A 26,445-nucleotide genomic window follows, 5' to 3' on the forward strand; every position below is an offset into this window, starting at 1 on the left:
GTGATCTTTCTCTATCAGCCTCAGTATTAAGCTGCTGTCAAAATGTCCTGATGCTGTCGCTGTAGCGCTCTAAAGAAGAGCAGGGGTGAGTAAAGTGCTGCAGGAAACGCCTTCAGATGACTGGTTGGACTTACTGAAACAGCCTCAAACTTCCCTCTTGGAGCACAGGGACATTAAGTTATTTTCTGGTCCTTCCTTCTACTGATGCATGCAATTTTTTGTTGAGTTAAACAGGCTTTCATATTTGGAGATCTCTTTACTTCTGTTTTAACATAGGAGATTATGATTCTATTTATGTTTTGTACATAAAAATATTATGTTTTGTAAATAAAATATAAAAATTAATGTGCAACCTGACAATAACGGAGGAAAGCTTGCCTGCAATCTAGCACTGGAGCACTAATTATTGCTGTAAAGTTTTCACCACTACCACTACATTATGCTCTGTCCACTTCTTTGCAGTCTTAATGTTTCAGCACTTTGCCCATCTCCAAACTGATATACCAGATCTCCAAACATTCTCTCAGCTAGTAGCCACAAATGTGAATAATAATGCTATCAAATTAAAATTAATACAGGGATAATGATGAAGTTTGTCTAATGTCCAGAATTTTATTTTATGCTTTTCATAACCAGATGTTAAAACCCCAGTTGCTAGATTACAGTTTGATATTGTCATTTCTTGCCTCATTTGTAAATTAGGATCTTCATCCTCCAAAAGGCATAGGCACTCCTTTCTCACTCTGTGGGGACAATTTCTAGTCTGAACAGGCCCTTGCATGTTATTAGTTTTTTGCTTCCACAGAGACCTGGAGTGCTGATGGGGACTTCACTTGCCCTTTCCTCCTGTGACTGATGGTGGGAGCATTGTAGAGAGTTTGGCACAGGATCATGCAGGGGATCAGGGGTTGGAAAGGGGAAGAGAATGACATTTTTGGTAGATCCTTGAGACTAAAGCATCTGTTTTGTGGTTACCTCAGACTGCAAGGACTGGATTAAGTAACCTGTCCCTTCTAGGCATGTACTCTCAGCATGACTTATCTTCACGGTAAATGAACGCCTATCTTCAAGGCATGGTGCCCCTTTCTGAGAGCAGGAAAAGGGCAAACATGGAATTCCCACAAGTGTGCCAGGCTGGTGTTCAGAAGCATGACTGTGCTGGGATCTCCCTTCATGGTTTTCTGACAAAGATTGCAGTGTTTGGAGATGGGACCACTCTTTTATGTTCTTTAAGCATGTGAGCTGTCCAGATGCAGTGTCCACTGACAGATGATAGTATGTGTTATTTCTCACAGGGCTTCCAAAGCAGCTGAGTCCAGGACCTTAAGGAATGTCACACAGTAGTTGCTGAACTAACTGGAACTGAAAGGAACAGAAAAAGATGGCAGTCCGTATTTGAAATAAACACGTGGACTCTCACTGATAAGAAACCATGTCAAAAAAAGGACGGAGCAAGGGCGAAAAGCCTGAGGCACTGATTGTTGCCCTACAGGCTGCCAATGAGGAACTCAGGACTAAGCTAACAGACATTCAAATTGAGCTGCATCAGGAGAAATCTAAGGTGAGTAAGGGTTTGATTTTAAATAAAAGTGTCTGTTGAAGAAGACAAACATGTGGAAAAAATGGTATCACAGAATTCAACAGAGGCCATGCAACTCTTTTCAAAAACAGTGGTCTGATTGTTTCCCAGCTTAAAACATTTACTGTGTGTGTCCTGTAGCTTCTCTGGAAAAGACTCCATTTTTCTAAGCAACAAGTTGGAGAAACCTCTAGCCCTCAAATAGAGCAGTATGTGAGACATACAGGAATTTTGCTATTTCTGAGCCCTCCAGTTTTCTGGTGAATTTGACTGCTGGGTTAAAAAGGTTTTAGAGAAATGCACACATACATATGGAGTCTTCTTTCCTAAGAAAATACTAAAAATACATGTAGCAGCATTGTGTGAGGCAGGACACCTGGAGAAGACAGGGCTTTTTTTTGAGTAAAGACAGTGTAATCTATGTGGATGCCTCAGGGGCTGGCATATATTTTGTTTTAAGAGTGTGGAGGATTGTTGGGTCTCAGCAGGGTCTTTCACAATTTGACACGGATGTGTCTGGATGGGCTTGTTTTGATAATATTACATTGGTAGCAGATGACTTTCATTTTATCTCAATGTAGGTTGCTAAACTCGAAAGAGAGAAGACTCAAGAAACGAAGCGTATCCGCGAAGTGGAGCAACGCAAGCAGACTGTGCAGATCACAGAGCTAAAAGCCAAACTCCATGAGGAGAAAATGAAGGAGCTGCAGGCTGTGAGGGAGAACCTCATCAAACAGCACGAGCAGGAGATGACGAGGATGGTGAAAGTCCGAGACAGTGAAATCCAGCGCCTCAAGTCAGCACTGTGCGCACTGCGGGATGGGAGCAGTGATAAAGTACGGACAGCGCTGACTATTGAGGCTCGTGAGGAGGCCAGAAAACAGTTTGACTCTGAGCGCCTTAAGCTTCTGCAGGAAATTACTGAACTGAAGTCTGCCAAAAAGCAGGTAGATGAGGCCCTTAACAATATGATCCAGGCCGATAAGATCAAGGCAGGTGATCTTCGGAGTGAGCATCAATCCCACCAGGAAGCCATTTCCAAGATCAAATGGGAGAGTGAAAGGGATATTCGACGCCTGGTAAGTAATCAAAACAGTTCATGTGCTTTCTTAGGCTGCACTGAGTTTGCCTTTTTTGTCTCTTAGCTTTTTTTGTGTAACAGATCTCTGCAATGCAACTCACTTTGAAAAGTATTACAAATTTCTCACAGTCATTTGTCAGGAATAAATAGCTCACAATGAGTCAGCTAGAGTACTGTGATGGCAGTTAACAATTTAAATTAGGAGAGTAATTGGCCTAATCCATAAGGGTTTGGCTCTCTGATTTGCAAATACATGCAAACTGCAAAAGGTTAGATAAAGACCATTTGCATCTATGCTTGCAGTTTTTTGATTTCTCCAGCCTGTGTTATGGTATCCTAAAAGCAATAAACCAGGAGAGGAGATGTCTTTGGGTTGGCCTTGGTGTAGCCTTCAGTAATTACTGTGGAAAGTGAACAAAAAGAAGCCCACACCAGCAAAAGTGTAGTTTGCATTGTTTCCTTTTGTTGTGCTTTAGAAACTTCCCATTTGTGCTCCCACTTAGACTTCCCAAACCATACTGAAGCTTGCTCACTCTCCATCCCCTGCAGTGGGCTGGAGAGGAGAATTGGAGGCACAAAAGGTAAAGATGAGATAATGAGTTGAAGAAAGACCACTTTACTGGAAACAGCAGTGAAATGCTGACATGAGAGAGGAGAGTGACTTATGTGCAAAATGCTCACCATGGAGCCTGGGACCTTACCACAGCCATGCTACCCTCCTCCAGAAGGGAGCCCTTCCCCCATCCCCAGAAAATGACATGAGATGATAGAGAATAACCTCTGGGTCCCCTGGCTGCTGCAAAAATTAACCTTGTCCTGGCCAGAACCAGGACACACTGTCATGTGGAGAGCTGGACCTACTTGTAAAGGTAAAAAGTTTAGCTTGAAAATTGGAATTCAAGAATTGACAATTAAGTAAAATAAATGGGAATTTACACTGTAAATAATGATACCAGTCCCCCCAGTTCACAGTCTGCATCCTTGAGGTGTATTCTTGTGTTGCCAAAATGCTCAGTGAATGTGCTCCTGTGCCAAGTTGAGTATGGCTCACACTGTGTTTTACAGCCCTGGTGCAGTATGGTAGAGCAGATTTGAGGGGTGATCGCTGCTCTTAAGTGGATCATACAATACAAATTGAAGAAGTACTGTTGCCTTCACATAATAATATTGTTCTGGTGTTTCTTTCATTCAGATGGATGAGATCAAGGCTAAAGACAGGATCATATTTTCATTGGAAAAAGAACTGGAGACACAGACAGGCTATGTGCAGAAGCTGCAGCTGCAAAAGGAAGCTCTGGATGAACAACTCTTTTTGGTGAAGGAGGCAGAATGTAACATGAGCAGTCCCAAGAGAGAGATCCCAGGAAGGGCTGGAGATGGTTCGGAGCACTGCAGCAGCCCTGTATGCAGGTTTTACCAGTCCTTGCACAGCAGTAGCATGGATGTGTGTTTCTTGCTGACATACCTTCTCAGGCCCTGGGAAAACATTCTCACTCACTCACTACAGACAAGTTAATGTCCATGGAGTCTTCAGAGGGCATGCTAGTTGGACAAAGCTTTGTACTGCTGGTTTTCATCAGTCATTCTATTTGTAAATATAACACATCTTAAATAATCAATGCCCCTTTGAAAGAATCATCATGAACCTAACTACCTGGATAACATGCATCCTCAAAACCAGATAGAATTAGGAGGATGAATAGGGAGGAGCAAGGAGAAATCTGGGCACAGAGAATCTGTGAGACTCTTAGGAGGTCCTCCTCTTTGTCCGTCTTCCCACAGACAGCCCTTGAGTGTCATTCACAAAGCACAAAGGTCACCCATTGTGTGACTAAACTGAAGATGTTTGCACGACCAATGCATATATAAAAGCATATTTACATGTAGACAAATGAGGAATAAAAATGTAAATGTAATTGATACAGAAAGGGTTGTTGTGACTTTTTCACCTGAGGTAGTGGCTCAGCAAATAGCAGCATCTGTAGGAATCTATAGGAAAAGGCAATAAAAAATAGAATCTTTTAGCTTTTTCATCTCCATAATAAAAAATTATCATCTGTTTGGTTGTTTTGTCTTGATTTTTGTAAACGAGTTAAAATTTTCAATTAAACTATCCCCCAAACCAGATACTTCCTCCTAAAAATATATGTTTTTGCCAACATGTTCAGTACTGGAAAAGTCCCTAAAGATAATTTGTTGATGATGACAGCTTGACTGGTGTGTGTTTTTTAAGGATTCTTTTCCCAAGAATGTATTTTGAAGAGAATCAGTAATTGTGTGACATTGTTGCCCATGCACAGGACTTGCGCAGAAACCAGAAGAGGATAGCAGAGCTGAATGCCACGATACGGAAGCTGGAAGATCGGAACACATTGCTTGTTGATGAACGAAATGAGCTGGTATGTGAGCTTTTGTACTGGCAGACAGAGGAGGTTGTGAACTATGGGGAAAGGCAAAGAGGGGGAGGATCTAGGGATAAATCTGGTGATGAATAGGCCTTGTCCATCCATCAGGCCCATCACTCAGGACGTTGAGGAGGACTTTTTATCCTAGAATTAAACAAAAATTTCATTTAAGTTACGTGAGTACAAAATCTCAGTGGAGGTTGAGGCAGCAAGGCTTATAGGACGCTGTGTGAATGCTTCTGTGCCCTCCTTTCAAGCACACAACATGTGCTTGGTGACTTACCTTACGCATGGTGAGACTTACCTGGTAAATGAAATAATGTTTGTAAAATCTGTAGTCCAGTATTTGACCAGGTTGAAAATAATTAAGTACTGGGTCTAGGAAGAATTGACAACTATGAATTGATCCCTTTATCTGATTTTCTACTCTGTGGTGATATCTGTGTGTTGAATAAGGACCCTGGTTATTTAACCTATTTATATTCCTACTTCTCTGCTTAAAGATGAGGGTGATAAATTCAAGTCTTGATGGATTTTTTATTCCTGAGCTAGAAATCTTAATGCACTCCTTTCATATCAGTTTAGCTGGCTTCAGTGTTCTTTGTCATAATTGCAGAATAGAGGTCAAGATTGCAAATTACAAGTATATTCATGTGTCTCTCATGACAATTATTAATTACTATTGTCAATCCAGTTGAAGCGTGTCCGAGAAACTGAGAAACAATGTAAACCTCTTCTGGAAAAGAACAAGTGCCTCACGAAGAGAAATGATGAACTTATGCAGTCTTTGCAGCGCATGGAAGATAAACTCAAAGCAGTCACTAAAGAAAATATAGAAATGGTTGGTACTGAAGAGCAAAATGAGGATTACTGGATGGTCTATGTGTTGGTGGCCACATCTGCATAGTGCATGATCTATATAAGTAGAGAATATGCATTGTATATAATGTATAATACTATTGCTAAGATACAGCCATGGTTTGGTCTGTAGATTTACATACCATAACATAGCGGGTTATGCATATATGGGCAATATATTTACATGAATGCATAATCACAGTCTTTAATTCTATTATCAAAGTTAGAATATTGAGTTTCAATTGTTTAAAAAAAAAAGAAAAAGGAAAGAAAGTTATATCGTAGAGGCATATCCTACTGTGCTGTTTTTCATCTGGAACTCAAAAAGGAAGCTGTTAAGAGTGATTTTCAGCTAGAATGATGTTCTTGCATCATGTACACATTCTTTTTAGAGTTGATAATGACAAAGTAAACTTCTGGTATGGCACTAAGCACATAGGATCTTTCCATAAAACATACACATGGTAGGTGTGTATGGGAAAGGGAGAATGGTGGTGTTTAAATTTGGTTAGGGCTATGCATTTCCCATGTCAGGGCCATATGAAGTAGGGTCAAAGCAGTTATGTCTGCATATCCTCCAGATGGGATTGCCTTGCTTATCAGTCTGCTTCCAGGCCCTATGTTCCTACACATGTACTGATGTTGCTTTGGCATTAATGAAAAAGGAGGTGGATGTTCTGGGTTGCCAGATGTAAGCTAGCAGACTGAGACAACTTCCCTTGCTAAGGGTGTTCATGGACCTTGCCCTGACTTGTAGTAGCCACTGTCTTGAGCAGGCTAAGTGCCCTGCAATGGGAGCAGCTTCCCTGCTGATTAAGTGGAGATGATCAGATTCACTTTCTTGTCACACAGAAAAAAGACTTCAGTGCTACACGATTAATCCACTTAAAGACTCTGCAATTTACCCATGCCTGGAAGACAGATAAACTTATTGCAGGTGTCATGGGTCACAATTATTCTTCCACAGCTGTGGTAGTACAGACCACAGTCCCTTGGGGTCTCCCACAGCAAAGAGAAAGGACTCAGGAATCTGCATGCTTTAGGCATCAGTGGGCAGCACCTCTGGTGCATATCTGTTGACACTGTGCTAAGTTAGCTCCCTGACATCCCTGACATCTGCTCTTCACTCTATGGATGACCATATCAAAAAGTTAACGAGCTGTGGGTGGCTAGAGTAATTCTCACAGGTTTTATCCATCTCCTTTCCCACATATGCTCAGGAGCAGGCAGGATATTGACCTGTGTTTAAAATAGATCTGTTACCACAGTTTTTGCCTTTCCTCTTGGTGTGACTGGATGCATGTCTTTCACATAAGTAAAGCATGCCCATTGCCTCACTGTGTATGATCCTACATTGAATATTAGTAAGGACATGGGGTTGTGAGAGTAGATAGCTATTTGGCTACTCACTAAAAAGGTTCAACTCTATTTGCCACATGTGGGGGCATCTTGATGCATGGTCAAGGAAGAGCTATGGTATATGACCTTTAAGGGCTGTAGAGGCTGTATTGCCACAAGGTAAGCAAATAGATAAAACTTTGTTGTTCTGGTTGAAGAACTCAGTCTTGTACTACTTAATTGTTAAGAAGCACTGATGGGCATTAATAAAAAATTGTGTAGTTGAAGCATATCTAAAGGTCTGTATAGCTTAAATGAAAGGTGATATATAGTTTTTAACTGAAAAGTGGTCTTTCAGTTGCTGAATCTTATTTTATCTCTTATCTTTTCTTCTTACCACAGAGAGAAAAAATAACATCACATCCTCCTCTAAAGAAGTTAAGATCTCTCAATGACCTGGATCAGGCTAATGAGGAACAAGAAACTGAATTTTTAAAGCTTCAGGTCATAGAACAGCAGAACATAATTGATGAGTTAACAAGGGTATGTCTAGAGCACAAAGAAATTAGGAATGATTGCTGTGTACAGTTTACCACTGATAGTATTTCATCTTACAACTAGAGGTCTGAGCATTAATACCTTATCTGCTTTTAACATCTGCAGACGTTTAGCTGTAGGCAGGCATGTGTGCAGTTTACTGAATTTGTAGTGGAGCATCAGCCCCTACAACTCAAAGCATAACACTGTGAATTGAGCTCCAGAAAGGAATGCAGTCTAAGAACTGTGGAGCTTGGAAGGTACCTACCTGTTCACAAGACAGGGCTGTGCCAAGATGTTTTACCATTGTAACTAAGTCATGCTTAAAGTGTTTCCTTAACAAGAGGCCAGCCCACAGTGCCATATCATGTGCTGGAAAAGCATGTATAGCTAGACAGTGAATTTCCAGTTCTTCTGTCATTTAATGCAGACAAATCCTTTGTCAGCAGACTTTGCATTATGATACTGAGGAGGAAAAAGATTCCAAAACAGGCTGTTGTCTCTTCTGAGACATCATTGCTAGGAATGGTGAGATCAACACTCCCATCATTTAATGACTGAGACAGCGGCAGTATCTGCTCATCAGGGTAGGCAGACAGTCCCTTATACAATGCCCAAACCCATGGGCCAGGTTTCCCAGTGATTTTAGAGGGCAGTCCATCAGCTCCTGTTGTTTGACAGCTGCTCAAGGCAAATACTCAAGGGCTTCTTTCAGGTGGTGTTCAGCTGACACACATACAGATTTGGATATGAATCCTTCCTTCTACCTGTAATCAGATTCCTGTTTGAACATATGAGAAGAGTCACTGGAAGTTCTGTTTTTTCCTGTGTATATTTGGTCATCTAACAGCTGGAAAGAGAAGAGAGAGTAACTTTTTAATCTTACTTTCCAGGACAGGGAGAAACTCATTCGTCGGAGAAAGCATAAAAGGAGCTCAAAACCAATCAAGGTAAGATGAAGAGTTGTTTCTTATTTACAGTGCACAGGTAGGCTGTGCAGGAAAACACACGTTAGCAATCTGATTAAACAGAGCTTTGTGGATTATAACAATCTGCTTTAGTGATCAGGTATATAAATTCCTTAGTTACTTTGGGAGAGCTTTTTAAATCCACTTTGAAATTCTGTTAAGGGTATGCAGCTATTTTATTTTCAGCAAAATGGGACTCCTGTCCCATCTATTGTCTTTACCCCATCCCCTCCTGAGTAGTAATAATTGTCCTTCCATTTGGTTTCTATAAGTATTGGTCTCAAGGTCTGTTATGCTGAGAGGTTTATCAGAGACCTTCCCATTTTTTTCGGTGATTTTTACAGCATATGTGGGCTAAAACCAAATCCTTGTGCATCTCTATTTTTCAAGTGGAAATTCCTGCCTGAGATACTGTGTCATTCTCTCCTGCTTAGATTCACATGCCTTTGACTAACTTTTGTATCACCCTGAATTGGGTTAAGTCCAAAGCTGGTATAATTTACAACAATTTTAGAGCTGAGTAGTCAGGAGTGGTTTGCATAGCTCCTTTATCATCTATAAGTGAAGCATGACTTCGCAACATTCATGTCTCACCTCCAAAAAGTGGAAATACTGGTTGCTTGGTTGCACTCAGTCCTCCAAGGACATTCTGTAGTGTATCAGCCATGTTCTGTGAAAGTAATGCAGCACTGTCTACACACTGGGAATTTCAGACCGGCAAATCCTAGCTGTGTCATCACATTGTTTCTGTGTGGGTGGTGAAGCAGTGTACAGCAGGCACAACAAGGACCGAAAAGTATTTTCATCAGTAAATTTTATTTTTAAACCAGAGAGTATAATACTGTAGAATATGTCAATTGTCTTCACTTGACAACACAATGAACAAAAATAATTATATATGCAAAAGCTAATTGGACTCTTTACTACATGTTTTTTGTGTGATTCAATCTCCAGGTTTAGAAGGTTTTACCCTGCTGGCAAAGCGAAAGATGTTGCTAAGAATAGGTGAATCTTAATTGCTTGTCAATCAGTTTGTCTTCAGAATTATCCATAAGACAAATATTTAAATGCTCAGATCTGTAGTGCCCTGAAACCAAGCCTGCAGGGTCAGGCATCTGTGCCTTCAAAGGACACATGTCACAGTTTTCATTTGATTTAATTTGGCTATGAGATTGGCAATAGTGAGGTGTCAGACATGCAGTCAAACTGTGGAGCATGAGCAATTGTTTATAACATGTGCAGTTACTGTAATCCTGGAAAGATGCAATATAAGTTCCTTCATGTTAGTTTTGTATTAGCATAGCTTTCACTGACATAGTCCAACAACAATATCAGCAAGAGAAGCACCTAGACATTAAAAGTATCAGCAGTGTCTGTGAGAGAAGAAGGAGGGCTGCCTATTCTACATCTGTTTCCAGCTCCTTATGGTGTTACCTTTGCACACTAATCAGCATGTTGATAGATGTCTTCTGAAGAGCTTTGTGGTTAACAAACAATTCTCCTGCCTTCATGCAAGAGTAGACTTTTCCTCTGGTATATGGCTTCTCACATTTTGTTTTACAATTAGACTGAGACAGACCCTCAGAAAAATTATTCAGCAAACTTATTCTCCAGCAGCACAAGACCTGATCTTCAATGGGTCTTGAGTTTGAAGATGGCAATTTCAGGAGTAGCCCACTGTTCATTTTTCACACCTTATCTTTTAAGTATCTAGCAACTCCTCCCTCTGTCCCTATCCAGAACACATGCTACAAGTTTACATGAAGGTTCAGAAATCATGTTTTTCCTTCTACAGAGACATGTGGTGGATACAGTTTTTGGGTTTGATGATGATTCTATGGACTCTGAAACATCCTCTGTGGCCTCATATAGAACAGACAGGACACCAGCAACCCCAGATGATGATCTGGATGAGGTAAGATCTGACTCTTTTCACAGACAAATTACAGGTTCTCAAGAGATGATGACTTTCAAAACAAGTTGTTATGCTCTCAAAAACACACAGGTTTTTATAGTGCATACTGAGTGATAAGTACTTTCTAAGTTTCACCTTAATTTTGGTACTCATATACTGAAATGCTGAGTTTCTTCCAGAATCTAGTCCACAGAGTCTATAGCTGTGCCTTCCCTGCAATTTGAGATGATTTTTTTTCCTCTTCCTTTTCAAGGAGATGAGCCTATCACATATCTTTTAGCTTAAAGACATATTAGAGGGTTACAGTGAATGGGATGACATCATACTAGTGACCTGTCACTAGTATGCCCTTTTGCAGGGCTCCATCTTAGGCCCTGTGCTCTTCAATATCATCATAAATTACTTGAACATGGAAATGGAAGGTATACTGAGCAAGGTCTCAGATGATACAAAATAGAGAGCAGCTGTTGACTCCCTTGAAGGCAGGGAAGCCCTGCAGAGAGGCCTGGACAAATCAGAGGGCTGGGCCATCACCAACCAGATGAAGTTCAACAAGGTCAAGTGCCCGATTCTGCGCCTGGGATGGGGCAACCCTGAATCTACAGACTGACTGGGGAATGAGATGCTGGAAAGCAATGCCTGGAAAGGGACCTGGGGCTTGAAAGAAAGTTGAACATGAGTTAGCAGTGCCCTGGCAACCAGGAAGGCCACTCGTGTCCTGGGGGGCATCAGGCCCAGCACTTCTAGCCAGTCAAGGGAGGGGATTTCCCTGCTCTGCTCTGCTCTGCTCTGCTCTGTGGTGGCCTCACTATGAATATTGTGTGCAGTTTTAGGTGCCACAATGTAAGAAAAATATTAAATTGTTAGAGAGTGTTCAGAGGAGAGGAACAAAGATGATGAAGGGCTTTGAGGGGAAGCTGTATGAGAGGCCACTGAGGTCACTTGGTCTATTCAGCCTGGAGAAGAGAATGAGGGGAGACCTCATTGCAGTCTACAGCTTCCTCATGAGGGGAGGAGGATGGACAGACAATGATCTCTTCTCTGTGGTGACCAGTGACAGGGCCCATGGGAATGGCCTGAAGTTGTGTCAGGGGAGGTTTAGGTTGGATATTAGAAAAAGGTTCTTCACCCAAAGGATGATTGGCACTGGAATGGTCTCCCCAGGGAAGTGGTCACAGCGCCAAGCTTAACAGAGTTCAAGAAGTGTTTGGACAACGCTCTGTTACTCTTGGGGATGGTGCTTTGCAAGGCCAGGAGCTGGACTCAATGATCCTTGTAGGTCCCTTCCAGCTCAGCTGATACTGTGATATAAATGCTGTATAATCGCCACATTTTTTCACTTCAGATCATAGCAAGTTCACTATGATCCAAAAAGCTGTTTGAATCAAGACCTGTAAACCAACTTCTGTGCTTAACAAATCACATTTGCATTCTTTGCTTTGACAATGCTTTGCTCTCCATGGCTTAGACATGTCCCTTCTTATTCTTCAGGGTTTAGCAGCAGAAGAGTCAGAGCTGCGGTTTCGACAGTTGACAAAGGAATACCAGGCCCTGCAGAGAGCATATGCACTGCTGCAGGAACAGACAGGAGGGGTCATAGATGCTGAAAGAGAAGCCAGGGTCAGTATTTGTTTGAGAGTAACAGTTTTTCATTGCTGTCAGGACAAGAAACCATTCAAAGGGACATACAGTGGAACGGAGCTATATACAGCATCCATAACACTGAGAAGTGTCTGTTCAGTCACTTACTGAGTACATTTTTAAAGAGTGTGACCATTAAGAACGGACATGCTCAGTTTACAGGAAGCTGTCCTCCACCTGAACCTGAAAACTCTGCAGTCAGGCAGGCATGCCAAAGCAGACAACTCTGCAGCCTGACACAGAATCCCAAGGGTTTTCTCAGCATTTGCCTAAGTGTGTTGGGATTTGGTTTAAAAGGCAAATGAAGGCCTGTGGGTTTTCACAAAGGCACACATTGCACCAACTTTAGGAACATCTGTATGTTTCTAACAGAAATGCAAATTACATTCAAACTTTAATGTGATGCAGGCTACAGTAAACCTTCCAAGGCTAAAAATGTTGCCCCTCTAATAAAATGTTAGAATCATTCAGGCTGGAAGGCACCTCAGGCAGTCTCCAGCCCTAATTCCTGCTCAAAGCAGTCAACTGTGAAATCATATCAGTTACTTACTTAAGTCAACTCTTGAGGACCCCCTGGCAGTTAAAATTGCCTCTTCCCACTGCCTGTTGCCACTCTGATCTACTAAGCACTTTTTTTGTAATTTAGGGATTGCCCCTCATTAGGGTCTTTGATCAGAGCACCCCAAGTACCTGAGCTTGTGTTTTGCTGCTCTGATGCAGTCCACGATGGAACAGGCTTGGGTGGGGTGTTGGGGCTGATCCACCATTCTGTTCCCTTGTGTCATCTGTGTGCCAGTCTAAGGGATGGCACAAAACATCGCTGAGTCAGAATCTTTCTAATGGTTGCTCACTCAGTGGAACTGACAGCATGAACCCAGGCTCTGCTGGTCTTGGTTTCCTTATAACACCAGTTACGTTGCTGGTTTTGTTACTCTTTTATGTGGTGCCTGACTTCAACAGGCTCAGGAGCAACTTCAAGCTGAAGTCCAGAGGTATAAAGCCAAAATAGAAGATCTGGAGAAAACTTTGGCTCAGAAAGGGCAGGTAAGTAATTCTTGTGTATTTTTTCCCTATTTTGTACCTTACCTGCTCTGCTTACAAAATACCTAGCACAATTTCAGTATAAGCTTCCATGAGATGTAATGTTGCCAGTCAATAAACAGACAGCTCTAGCAAGTTCAGAAGCCTCACTACATCTTGGTAAACTTTAAAATGTTGTTGTTCTGTAAAAGACAGCTTATTCCTGTAGGATGTTAAAGCCTGTGTATTATGGCTCCAATTTTCAATAAATTGGAGCCTCATGGAATTTGATTATTCTGTAATACTACTGCTTCATCCAACAGGACTCACACTGGGTGGAAGATAAGCAGCTTTTCATTAAGAGGAACCAAGAACTTCTAGACAAGGTATGTTCCAAAGGTTTGCATGTTCACTCTGAAGGGTTATCTGGATCCTGTGAGACATCTTAAGGGTTTATATTTTGCACAGCATATTCTACCTCAAATACTACTCACCAAATACTTCATGGTTCTTGTAACAGTCACACAGGTCACGGTTTAACATATTTCTGTTAGATAGAGAAAACGGAAGCCGAAAACAACCGTCTGCAACAGGAGCTGCAGGATGCGCGAGACCAGAACGAGCTGCTGGAGTTCCGCAACCTTGAGCTGGAGGTGATGGATTCGCTTCTTACAGCAGAGCTAGTAGAAAATTAAGTGACTGCACTTGCACTGGACACCAGCTTTAATCAAGGGTTTGCTCAAGTGCTGTAGCAATGAAACAGAGTAACAAATCAGGCCCAGCATTTTTAATTGTGAGCTGAAGTATGTCAGCTCTAATATCCTGGAAATAGTAAGCACCATACCCTGCTGTTTCACTTCACCCTGAGCCAGGTGAACTGAGGTGCCCTTAGTGGGCACAGGTAAGCTTAGCTGATTAACATAAGTGTGTGTCTTAGTTGCCATGCCTGTGGGCATAATTTTTCTAATATTTGGAGAAGCCTGTCTGCCCATGTGCAAGTGCTGTTCCTTTTGTGGGCACTGGACACATTCCCTGTTGAGCAGCTCTCCCATAACCAGTAGTGGGTAAAAACAGTTTCTCAGGTGACACTGGACATTGATGCAGGAGCTTCAGAAGCCTCTTCAGGACCTCAATCTCCCTCTTCCCAGACTGCCTCTAGTTACAGGCTCTTCTTTGGAGTGCCAGGCAACCAAAACTTCACCTGCTCTCTTCCCCAGAATAAGCTGGTGTATTTTTTAGTTGTTCTTTTCAGTTGCTGTCCAAGGCCAAATATATTTGCCACACAGAGCCTTTCCTGGGTCTTATAAATTAATGCTGTGTCAGACTTGCCCCTTATTCATAGAACTGCCCCACAGTTTTACCTGACAGGTGTGTATCCAAATGACAGGGAGCTGAACTCATCAAGTGAATTACACGTTCATAAACCAAAAATGTGTGTGAAAATTAAGTTTAATCTTCACTTCTGTGCTTGCCTGAATACCTGAGGTATTCATCTTCAATTTTATTTTCTCTCTGGTCATTTAGAACTGACAAATATTTGTAAATTTTAAGCAATGAAGGTGTATAGCTAAGTTGATCAGTTTTTTTGAATGCATTCTTTCCCACAGATGTTTGAATATACAGCATACCAGGATGAGCAAAATGTGTAATCTGAGTCTCCCAATAGTCTATAGTCAAATATCTGTTTCTAAAGGGAGTATTTACAACAATGCATAGTTGTTCAACACTTCATAAAGAAAATCTATTGAATCTTAGCTAGTGACAACCTTTCCACAGCCAGTTTGAAAACTGACCTAATTTATCAAATAATCTCCTGTTAAAACAGTTGCCTTGGGTTTAGGATCCTGTCCCACTTGGCTCACTTTCTCATACTAGTTCTAGATGTTTCTTTCCTTGGCTTGTGGAATGAAGTGCTTGGCTTTGCAAGCCAAGCATGATATAAACAGCAGCTATGGTATTTTCTGTGTGCATCTCCTTCATTCTAATAGATTCTCTAGTGTCTTTTCAATTTATTTGCAGGAAAGAGAGAGACGGTCCCCGCCATTTAATCTCCAGATTCACCCATTCTCAGATGGTGTGAGTGCTCTACAGATCTACTGCATGAAGGAAGGGGTTAAGGTAGGTCAGTTGTATAAGGCAGTGCTTTTCCCTACCGGAGTGGTGGGTGCTGCCCATATAATCCATTACAAATAACTCCACTAAACTTCAGGTATTTAAACTCGATGTAATATAAGAGTGTGGTGACAGACACAGTTCAATTAGACTCAAAATTCTCACCATAATGATAAAATCTGGTTCAAAGGCAACTGACATCCATGTGTGATACATTTCTATAGGATAAAACAACATGGCTAAATTCCATATGGTTCATAGGATAGGTGGATATTGCAATCATGATAAAAGGTGCATGCCATGCCTTTACCTTACTGTCTCTTTGCAGGATGTCAGCATCCCAGACCTTATAAAGCAGTTAGACATCCTAGGTGATAATGGGGTAAGTTGAAACAGGAGATATTTTCTCTTTACAAGCTGCACTTTGTATAGTGCAGTAAGTGATGTGTATGACTGTTTTCTAAGATACTTGTTAAATTATGCATCTGTTATGTATGTTTTAGCAGACTGGGAAGAATGTCCAAAGACCATCAATAATTGGGTCTGGCCCTGACTGCACCCTATTCACCCAGGAAAACACACGAATGAGTTTGGCAGTCTGAGTAAACCACTCCTCATCAGGACTAGGATTCTTTCTAAGAGTTTCATAAGTAGGCAAAAATTATCAAATTCCCTGTGGCTTTCTAAGAGGGCCTAGCTGCCCACATAAAAGAGATCCTGTGTCTCTGGCCAAAATTAGAAATGTCTCAAAAAGTTTGTAAGAAATAAAAACAAAGGGTCATTATTGTCTATTCATGTGCTAATGTAAATCAGCACTATTTTTACAAAATATTAAAAAAATATTAAAAATTAATGGAAATTCAGCTTTGTAAAATCAGCATGAAGACAAATGGGTCTAATTTTAGTTTATATTTCTTTTAAGATGTAGTTGAATGAATGATACAGTTAATCCATATAATGTAGAAAGGCAAAAGTAGTGGTCGTCTTAATATGTTAACAGACTGAATATTTCAATGGAAACTGAGTACTCAGTAGTACAGGGATCCTCAGAAAACTGCGGATGTGGTTTGTAGGCTGGATTGTCTTTATTTATGCAGGAAACTGCTTCCAACTTTCCTCTTTCCCATCTTTCTCTTCACAGAATTTAAGGAATGAAGAGCAGGTGGCCATAATTCAGGCTTCCACGGTATTGTCCTTGGCAGAAAAGGTAAACTGTGTACTTGTTTTTCTCACGTGTTATCCAAAGCCTCATCTAACACATTTTCTGGCCAGTTGTTGTCATCAATATTGTGAAATTTTCTAGTGTTGGGAGTGATTCCCCATATAAAATAAACTCTGCCAGCACAATCCCAAACACCTTCCTGAAGCAGCAAAAATATCAAACTGAGTTGGCCCAAGCTGTGCAGTAGAAAAACTACAAATACAAAAACAATATGAAACAAAACTTGGAATTGAAAACTGAATGAGAAATCATCAAAAATTTAAGCCGTAATTCGATAGAGTTTGGGATTTACACTCCTGAGATGTCTCAAGATTCCAAAGGGATCTGTGTGCAAAAATTTCACTGAAAGTATTTGTCTACATACTTTGTTTCAAAAATTAAGAAGAAAGTGGGGGTTGGTTAAAGTTGCTTTCTAAGGCTCAAATGCAGCACACAGTTTTTTCAACATGACAGCTTCCAAGGACTCTGCTCAACAATGCCTCCTCTGCAAACAGAAATGCCATTAAGCAAACTAAGCTATTTTTGAGATGCTACAGCCCCATGGTGGGCCTTTACCCATGGGATGGAATGGGTTCCTTGTCTATCCAAGGGTGTGTGCTTTCCCAGCTTTGGTGACCCAGCAGTGATAATCCTCTTGCTGCTTCCCTGCCAAGTGCTACCTGCAGACATCATGGCTGCCTCTGTCACAAACAGCCTCAAGATGAGCCCAGCACCAGCATTAGGCTGCTAAAAACAGACTAACAAGATGCTGTAGTTATCCCACTTGCCACTGCTTGTGTGCTAGAAAACACAGCAGGTTATAGGTCTCATTGTCTTCTCTCCAGTGGATCCAGCAGATTGAGGGAGCTGAAGCTGCTCTGCATCAGAAGATGATAGAACTGGAAAGTGATATGGTAAGAAAACTTTCCTTATTACATGTTTTAATAATTGTGTAACACTTACTTGATGTGCCAAAAAATAACTAGGAAAGTCTATTGGCAAATGAGCTATGCAGCATTTCACTGATAACTGGTGAATTTATAAAATTGTTCCTAGTCCAGTTCACATGCAACAGCAGAATAACAGAAACAGTAAAAGTTAAAAAAAATGCTCTCTCCTTTTATGAGGATGACTGTTTATTAATAAGTACAGAGGGTTCAAAGGTTTCTCAATAATTTTCAGGGATGCATGCATTATTTGTCTTATAAGGTTCATAGCCTAAACATCAGCTGTTGTATTGCATTTTATTCAGGACGAGCATGTGAGAAATCATTGAACTGAATAATAATACTGTTGGCTTTCATTACATTCTAAGTAAAGTTAGTACCTTACCCTGTTCTTATTCCAGTTAATTCTTAGTTCTTATTCTAAGTAGTAGGCAGTAGCCTACAAGATGAACAAACATAACTACAAGAATTAGACAGCTGTAGTGGCTTGTGTTTTGTTCCTGTGGTATGTCTGTACTTAAGTCTGTTCAGCTTAAGGTGGACTGATAAGTTAAAGCACAGCAGCTGCCCCCAAGGAATGTGAATGTGAATATCTAGTTAGTTCCTGTTTAGTTTAGTCCACTTCTACACCTCATCCAAAATAAAAGAAAGCACAAAAAGAGTAATTTCTGATGCCAGAGGAAGTATCTTTAGAAAAATCACAAACACCCTAAATTTCACTACTGAAATACCAAGCAATACCACTGAAGTGAACAGAGAGGATGGATTTAGTTCCATGTAGATCAGAGGTATTCATCTACAAGAACAACCTAGAGCTATTTGCCCTTCCTTCTTTTCTAGCTGAGTTAGATATTAATAACTGCCAAGCATCAGTTGAAAACCAGTCTCCTCGTCCTTCTGAATTAGATATCTGTAAATGATTTGACAAAACTTCCTAAAATATTTGAAGTAACTAGTTTGTTTTTCTGTCCAAATGGTCCTTCATTGTAGGAGCAATTTTGCAAAATAAAAGGTTATTTGGAGGAAGAATTAGACTACAGGAAGCAAGCTCTTGACCAAGCATACATGGTATGTACAAAGGAAATTCTGCAGCACTTACTGGCCAACTCTGCAGTAGCACATAGATTCCTGTTGAATCAGGAGGAGCGATGTTTGCTTTTTGTTAGTATTGGGTTTTTTAAAATTTGTTCTTTCCTCATTCTTCTGATGTACTAGCATAATACAAAAGATAAATAAATTAAAAAAAATAATTTACACCTCAGATATGAAAATTCTATCCAACTCTGTAACTCCATAAAAAAGAGTAAAAATGAAGGATTTCAGGGAAAATTAATATTGAAATATTTTAAAAATAAAAGTTCCTATCCTTTTTTCAGAACATGCAACCATTTTCTGAGTTCAGTTTTTCACATTTTTGCACAACTGAGCACATGGGCTGCTTTTCATGCAGGGGCCTTAATCCCCCAGTTGAATCCCACAGTTCCTAATGTGGCTTAAATCATGTTTCATCTCTAATTGACTTTTGGTATTGCCTCAACTAGAGGATCCAGGAGCTTGAAGCCACCCTGTACAATGCTTTGCAGCAAGAAACAGTGATAAAGTTTGGGGAACTACTCACTGAAAAACAGCAGGAAGAGCTGAGGACAGCAGTAGAAAAGCTAAGACGTCAGATGCTGAGGAAAAGCAGAGAATATGATTGCCAGATTCTTCAGGAGAGGATGGAGCTGCTCCAGCAGGCTCATCAGGTAAGAAGAAGGAACCACACACGAGGTATCTTCTCAGCCTTTCTGTGTAGGAGCACAGTCTGAGCTCAAATCTAGGCAAGCTCCAGGCCCATGAGGGAGCCTGACATTTGCTTTTTCAACTGTCTCATACTTTGTCTTTTCAGTGCATGCAAGCACACGTGATACTAGCTTGTGCAAGATTGTTTCAGCATATTTTGAATTTTACAATTCTAGCCTAAAGTTTTCATCCAGAATTCTGTCTGCATGGTTCTAGTTTTGTAATAAAAATGGTCATCCCTAGTTACTGGACTGGGCACAAGAAAAATGGAGTAAATGCTGCTGGCTTGTATGGCAGAGGAGAGCTGTCTGTTTTTCCATGTACTACTTGTCCCTCCCAAGTGGGCATTTGTGCTTTTCACTGCTGAGATAAGGTACTGCATTTCACCTTCAAAGACTGAGTTTGCAGCTCTGCAAGCTATGAGGTCCCAGAGCAAAATGGCAAACTGTCACAGTCCATTAAATAATGTGAAAGCTGCACCATGAAAGAGATCTGACTCAGGTGTTTATGGAAGTAAGAGAAGCAGCACATCCCAGTGGTTGCGGGGGGGTTTGGTTCACAGGAAGGCTCTGTTCTCGCAGTCTTGCCTGATCCTGAGTTGGATGCTTGAGACTCGGTCCACCCTTACCTTTTGTTGCCAGGCCTTTGCCGCATTAGAAGCTTCTTGATTTTAAACATGACAGCTGCCCCAAAGGGACACTGCCACAGCAGGTCTGGCTTCTCAGAATGACTCTGAGCCAGTCTCAGTTGCAGGCATGGTTGGAAGTGGCTGAGAGGCAAAGGAAGGAGAAGGTAAGCAAGCAATAGGACAGGAGGCTGTGGGCAGAAACCGTTGCACGAGAGGTTCCACCTGAACGTGAAAAAGAATTTTTTCATTGCATGAGTAACCAGGCACTGAACAGATTATCCAGAGACGGTGTGAAGTTGCCCTCCCTGGAGATATTCTAAGGCCATCTGGATGCAATCCTGTGCCGTGTGCTCTAGGATGACACTGCTTGAACAGGGAGGTGGGACCAGGTTGAGCTGTTGTAGTCCCTTCCAACCTGACTCATTCTCTGATTTTTGTGGTTCCATAGAATTCAAAAGCTGCCATAAGCATCACATCTCCAGACACTGAGGAAGATAGTCACAGGTCACCTGTTCTCCAGCTGCTCGGGCCTTCAGGCATCTCCTTCTTTGCCTCTTTGGATTCCTGCTATTTGCTGGACAGCTGTCTTATGACCTGACTTAATTTAAAAAAGATACTGAGAGTCAAGGCCTCATTTTTCATACTGAGAAGTTCTGTTCTGGGGGATCTTTCCTCCCAGGAAGGCAAAAGTTTAAGTTATGCCACATAATTTTTCTTAAAGTACCTGGTTCTGCTGAAAATACACACCTTCTCTAAAAGTTATCACTCATCACAGAACCAATACGTTCATAGTATTGTATATATTTATCATTTTGGACCTAATAATAACACTTTAATCTTCTTTCAACACATCAAACTGTGAGAAATCTTAATGAATCATGATAGAATTCTAAAGATTATAACCATGATCATATACTTTTCAGCTGTTTAACACAGGATTAATAAATAGATAATGCAAAAACAGATCAATCATTGATACTAATTTCCAGCATTTAGGGATCCCGTTACATATATGCAGGATCGTATTTTGAGCAGTTGCACACATGGTAAAGCTGTGGTTTGGCAGGATGAGTGGATGGAGTCTCACAGTATGACGCAAGATTATCCCTGCCATGGAAATGGATTCCTTGATTTCTAGGCTTTTAGCATTTGGAACATTCAGTTATTTGTTCAGTTGGACAGATTTACTGACAACTTAGTGTTGATGCTTTCTTTTTTGATTTCCAGAGGATCCGAGATTTAGAAGATAAAACTGACATCCAAAAGAGACAAATTAAGGATCTGGAGGAAAAGGTTGGTTCTGTTATGCTTCTGAAGCACAATGAGTAACTTTATTTTGAAAGTAATGATCTAGTTCTCTTGAACTATATGACCTTTCTGTTTGGCTCAGTCAGCTGCACATGTTGATGGTGGTCCACTGTCCTTTCTTTTCAGTTTGTGTCAGTAGATACAGCCTTTAATCTTAAAATACTGCATTACATTATTAAACATGTAATGTGAGTGTTTGATATGTGTGTGTGTGTGTATTTGTACCTATAAGCATATATAGATGTGTACATATAGATTTATTTATATATTTATATATCCAGGCTATTTCTAGCATGGATTGCAGCCACTGTTTTTAAACAGCTTAAAAATACTACGCATGCTACTTTAGATTTAGCTTTATGATTTGTCAACCCATGGGCTATCATGATGTGACAGTTGTACCTCAGGCTTTCTATTTGGTGCCAGTTGTAATCTATCACCAAAATTATTTGGATCTGTTTTCTAAGCCTGGGAGGTGGTGTGGTAGTTACAGAAGTAACAAAGGAAATAACAGTATTTTTTGAATGAATAAATATTCTAACTGTTCTACAGAGTGCAAAAATAATTCTGATGCTTACAATGCCATTGCCTTTCATTTTTACACAATCTTATTTTTCTTCTGCAGTTTCTATTTCTATTCTTGTTCTTCTCTCTTGCCTTTATTCTTTGGCCTTGATGTCAATGTGCCTCTTGGAAAGGTAAGGCTGTTTATTTATTTCCTCAAAGCTAGCACTTCTTGCACAGAGTGGAGGATCCCATCCTTGTGTGTTTTCATGGATGTTTGGAGTCAGTGAATGCAGCAGGTTGTTGTCAATTTGTAATAGTTCACAGTAGGGGGTTGTTGTACTGCTGAGTTGCTGGTGATATTGTGCTTTTCATAATTAAAAAAATAAAAGCTAACAAAGAATTTCACAGTATCCAAAAACCAAGGGAATTGCAGGGGAAATTCATTGTTGATGTTTTCAATGAGATGTAGATGGAAAACAGTTAAAATAACCTCAACCATAAACACACTCTGAACTAACACTCAGGAAGGCAATCAGGATGTTAAAACAGGTTAAGGGCTCTGTGTCCAGGAGCAGGAAAAATACAAAGGTGGTCAAGGAAGAATGATCAGCTGCTGAGAGACAGGAAGGGAAAGACAGAGAAATGGAAGGATTTTTCTGGCTCAGGAAGTAGCACTACTAAAAGGAGGTATTGGAGAGGTCTAAAAAATTTGTCATAGAATGGAGGGATGGACGGACAGACTGCTTGCTATTGTTCACTGTCTAATACAAACAATTACCATGTGATAAGCTTAAAGTAAACAAAAATTTATAGTTAAGGACACAAGTTGTAAAGAAGTCTGTCACAATATGCTTAGCAGCTGAAAGTTCAGAGTTGAAAAAGTAACATGAAGATGGGGAAATAAATCAGAGAACTATAGTGGTCCCATTTTCCTCTGTGGCTAGCCACTTCTAGAACAAGGATGCTGGCCTAGGACAATTTTTCTTTTGATCCTGGATAACAGAAGTAGACATAGCCTAGAAAACATAATGTTAAAGTCTGAAAAACATTTAATGACAGAGCATAATTTTCTGATTTGGGGACAGACTCTTACCATTAAATTTCTCAGTATCTCTCAGCTCTGGCTTCAGCTGTGTCAAAGAGTAATTCCTCTGCTCTTCACTTGAGACAAGCTGAGATACAGTGGTGTGAAAGATGTTCTGCCATGCCCTTCCACCATTTGTGCCAGAAAAAGCTCATTCTTTTTTTCCAGATACAGTTCAAGGCATTGATTGTAATTAAATGGCATGGGTCTAGTTTGGTGGGTTTTCCTTTTCCCTTTAAGGAAAAGCCCCTACTTTGTGCTTCATTTCACCTGGACCAAAGCTTTCATTTGTAATTTTGTGCTGATGCAGAGATGATTCTCAGAATTATGCACATCAACTGGAATCCACTGCATCCTTGCTTGGCCAGACCTCAAAATGAAAATGAAAATGAATTCCAGGGGCTGAGGCAGCAATATACATGGAGTTTGGCTTGAATGGGTAACAACCAATAGAAAAGAATTAGGATAAATGTGGACAGATCAGTGAGCACAGCTCTTGTAAACAACAGTCAGTAACATTATCAAGTTGCTGCTGCTTAAAATATACTGCCTTGATCCAGTGATCATGGAACGCATAAAGTTACAACTGCATACTTAATTGTGTTCCTACTGCAGGATTTCTGAGAATTATAGTACAGCGTGGTATGGCTGTGAGATGTTTTAAGTGGCTGTGACTGGTGAACGGTTGACTTTACAGTTTCTTGCTTATTCGTAATGGGGGGGAAAAAAAAAAAGAGAAATTCTTCTGCAACAACCAAATTATGGACAGAATAATTTTAAGAAGCCAAGATTTTCACAGTACACAGTAGTAGCAGATAACTTTATATGACTGTCTTTTGCTGTACCACAGAATCATGAGTCCAGAACAAGCAGTCAACCTGGAGGGAGATTCCAAATAAAAAAGTTCTTGGATTTAAGGTGCACCTTAAACTGCTAGTGACATTTGCAAGAATCTGCCTGTGTGAATTTTTTCAATTTCCCTGTGTTGTCGTCCTTTCCAGTTGCTATTGCAACGAGAATTATGTCCTTGTGCAGCATATGAGAAAAACTTGGGCAATAAGAGGTTCAGAGTCTTCTTTATATACAGTTTTCACCTACATTTTCCACCAGTGTGGCTATAGTGTTGGTTCTCTAGTGAGTACTTGCCTCTTCTAGTACAGCTACAGAATTGGTGAGAAGCTTATACATCTTAGTTTTACCAATACCAACCTCCTAATACCATTTGCTGGTAACACTTAGATCCTTTTGGCCTAATTTGAGGGCAGGTATTAGCTGGTTAGAAAAAGCTAATGAGATGCTTAAGGTCAGAACTCCATATTTTTCTTAAGTTCTAGAGGTTTGCTATTTTTCACATGAAGTCATCCTACCTCCATGGGCTGCTGGGTCCTGTTCAGCTCTCGCTCTCCACTGAGCTGATGCACACCTTGCTGTTGTGTTCCTAAAACAGGACTAATAGTCAAAACAACATAAACATTTTGTGCTGTCTTTAGGGCTGACACAACAGTCCCAGTTGCACAATTTTCTAGTGCAACTGATGTCATTGCAGGGAAATTTACATGGATCCCTTAGGGACTGTGTCAAGACTTCATTTCTTTCCCTACGCCCTTTCTCTCTCCAGCCTCCTACCTGCCATTCTGGCCCAATCTTCTTCAATGGGTTTTCCTCTTGTTTTACATAACATCTAGGGTTTAGCAGGTGTAAATCCATTTGGGATCACTTTGTTGAGCCCAGGAAGGCTGCTCTAACTACAATGCCAAGATGAGTTTCACTCACTGAATTCACTGTTGCTCCGTAATGGCTGGTCCCTGAAGCACACAGGGGTCCAGTTCCCCATAGAGAGGACGAGAAGCATCAGTAGGAGCTGAAATGTGGTTTACAGCACCAGAAAGCCTGCTAGGCAGATGTGGCACTCTTAGGATCACCCAGGAGATGAAAGGATTCTTTTGCCTTTCCCTTCCTGCTTTTTCATATTTAGCTTTATGAACATCAGGTAGGGATCAACAAGACAGATTACGGTGAGCTGAGTGATTGAGGAAGCAGCCACGACAGTGGTGGAGATAACAGTGATTTAGAGAATCAACGTTGACTATGAAAGTGGAAAAATCTTACGGGTGAGGTGTGTGTGGGGGATATATAAACTCAATGCTTTTCCAGAGGATCTGCACTGCTGTGAACTCCCTTGAACTGTAAAGACAGCTGCAGCAGGCCCAGCATCACAACACTCATGATACCTGTAGAGTGTTTTACCAAGGCCAGTCACTCCACAGGTGCAAAGCATCAAGTCTTGTAGCAGTTCCTCAAAAACAAGGTAATGGTAAGCGCCTCATTCCTTGCCTTCACCCCTGCATTTTCCTCTATGGGATCCTCTCCCGTCCATACCTGAGGGGAAATCTCCAGACACAAGCAATTTGGGAATGGTGTTGGCAAGATGGAGAGGGATTTTGGCAAAGTTGTGTCTTCCGAGGCTGGAATACATGGAATTGGAGAGAATAACGAATGTTGTTTTGTGTTGCATTGTTTTTAATGCATTCACATTAAAACACACCTGCCTACCCAGGTGATTTAATTCAGCACAGGTGAGCGTGGCATGGGGGGTGTGCCATCAGCATTTCTTCCTACAACTATTGAGCTATATATATTGTCATATATACAATATACTATATATATTGCAGAATTGCTTTACTTCCACTGGATGCAAGTAAACTGTCTTAGCCTTATCATAAGGCACTTCAAACAGATACCTGACAAAACAAACAAAATGCCCAGCTCATCTAGGGAGCCACGTGATGGTGAAAAGACTTTGGTTTTGTTCATGTCTTGGTGGAGTTTATCCTTTACCAATCTTCTAACCAGCAGAGAGAAATCCACAGTGAGTTCACAGATTATACTTTCTGGTTTCCTTCTCACCCAGAGTGAACCCAGGACTCACTGCTGTACTGAAATAAAAAAGGACAAGAACGTGCAAATAAAGGAAACCATGTGTAGCAGATACAGTATCCAGACCAGAAGCTAATTCCTGTTTATGTGGGGGTTTTCCTACCTGCATTTTCTCTGTGCTTGTGAACATATGTATTCACTTATTTGTGATCACATAAGGAAGTGTGGTCTGTGTGGATTTTGCGGCCAATGAATTTTACTATGTAGGTTTGAATGCTGAGGTAACAAAGATAAAATATGCCCTTTTTTTCCTGGTCTCAAACCTCAGAACCAAAGTTCTTTTCCATAGGATAGGCTTTCTCAGAACAGCAGCAGTTTCTGTTTGCCTCAATGCTGCATTAGCCAAAATTCCAGGCTTGCTCTGACAACCTAAGGATATTGGCTGCTGCCACAGCTCTTGTTATGGGTGAATTTTAGACATCTTTGGTTTAAGAGTCATTGAAACTTGTACATACTATATATGTGAAGATGCCCATCGGGACTTCTATGCACCACAAGGTTGCACTTTGTGAGGTTTAAATGGACAAGCTTAGCAAAATACACAGAATTCTCACAAATGCTTTTCATACAGACAAAACCAGTTTTACACTGATAGCT

At 40.8% G+C, this 26,445-nt stretch overlaps 1 protein-coding gene across 11 annotated transcripts in view; it reads left to right on the forward strand.

Moving 5' to 3' along the window:
- The window catches only part of JAKMIP2 (janus kinase and microtubule interacting protein 2), a 41,274-nt gene that overhangs the window by 10,461 nt on the left and 4,368 nt on the right, over positions 1–26,445 (forward strand). For 5 of the 11 annotated variants that reach the window (XM_086851882.1, XM_086851875.1, XM_086851881.1 and 2 more), the window contains 20 exons: positions 1,296–1,561; positions 2,161–2,658; positions 3,853–4,062; positions 4,961–5,059; positions 5,760–5,906; positions 7,664–7,804; positions 8,692–8,748; positions 10,562–10,681; positions 12,173–12,301; positions 13,283–13,366; positions 13,666–13,728; positions 13,897–13,995; positions 15,362–15,460; positions 15,783–15,836; positions 16,596–16,661; positions 17,501–17,569; positions 18,593–18,670; positions 19,144–19,347; positions 21,240–21,305; positions 21,946–22,018. In XM_086851882.1, the coding sequence (XP_086708008.1) occupies positions 1,433–1,561; positions 2,161–2,658; positions 3,853–4,062; positions 4,961–5,059; positions 5,760–5,906; positions 7,664–7,804; positions 8,692–8,748; positions 10,562–10,681; positions 12,173–12,301; positions 13,283–13,366; positions 13,666–13,728; positions 13,897–13,995; positions 15,362–15,460; positions 15,783–15,836; positions 16,596–16,661; positions 17,501–17,569; positions 18,593–18,670; positions 19,144–19,347; positions 21,240–21,305; positions 21,946–21,996 (2,463 nt within the window). In that variant the 5' untranslated portion in view covers positions 1,296–1,432 and the 3' untranslated portion in view covers positions 21,997–22,018. Of the gene's footprint in view, positions 1–1,295; positions 1,562–2,160; positions 2,659–3,852; positions 4,063–4,960; positions 5,060–5,759; positions 5,907–7,663; positions 7,805–8,691; positions 8,749–10,561; positions 10,682–12,172; positions 12,302–13,282; positions 13,367–13,665; positions 13,729–13,896; positions 13,996–15,361; positions 15,461–15,782; positions 15,837–16,595; positions 16,662–17,500; positions 17,570–18,592; positions 18,671–19,143; positions 19,348–21,239; positions 21,306–21,945; positions 22,019–23,761; positions 25,968–26,445 lie in introns of those variants that run through there. The other 6 variants (XR_015276758.1, XR_015276757.1, XR_015276761.1 and 3 more) reach the window with 4 other exon arrangements.

This window comes from Cyanistes caeruleus, chromosome 15, assembly GCF_971803275.1.
Source record: "Cyanistes caeruleus chromosome 15, bCyaCae1.hap1.1, whole genome shotgun sequence".
NCBI lineage: Eukaryota > Metazoa > Chordata > Aves > Passeriformes > Paridae > Cyanistes > Cyanistes caeruleus.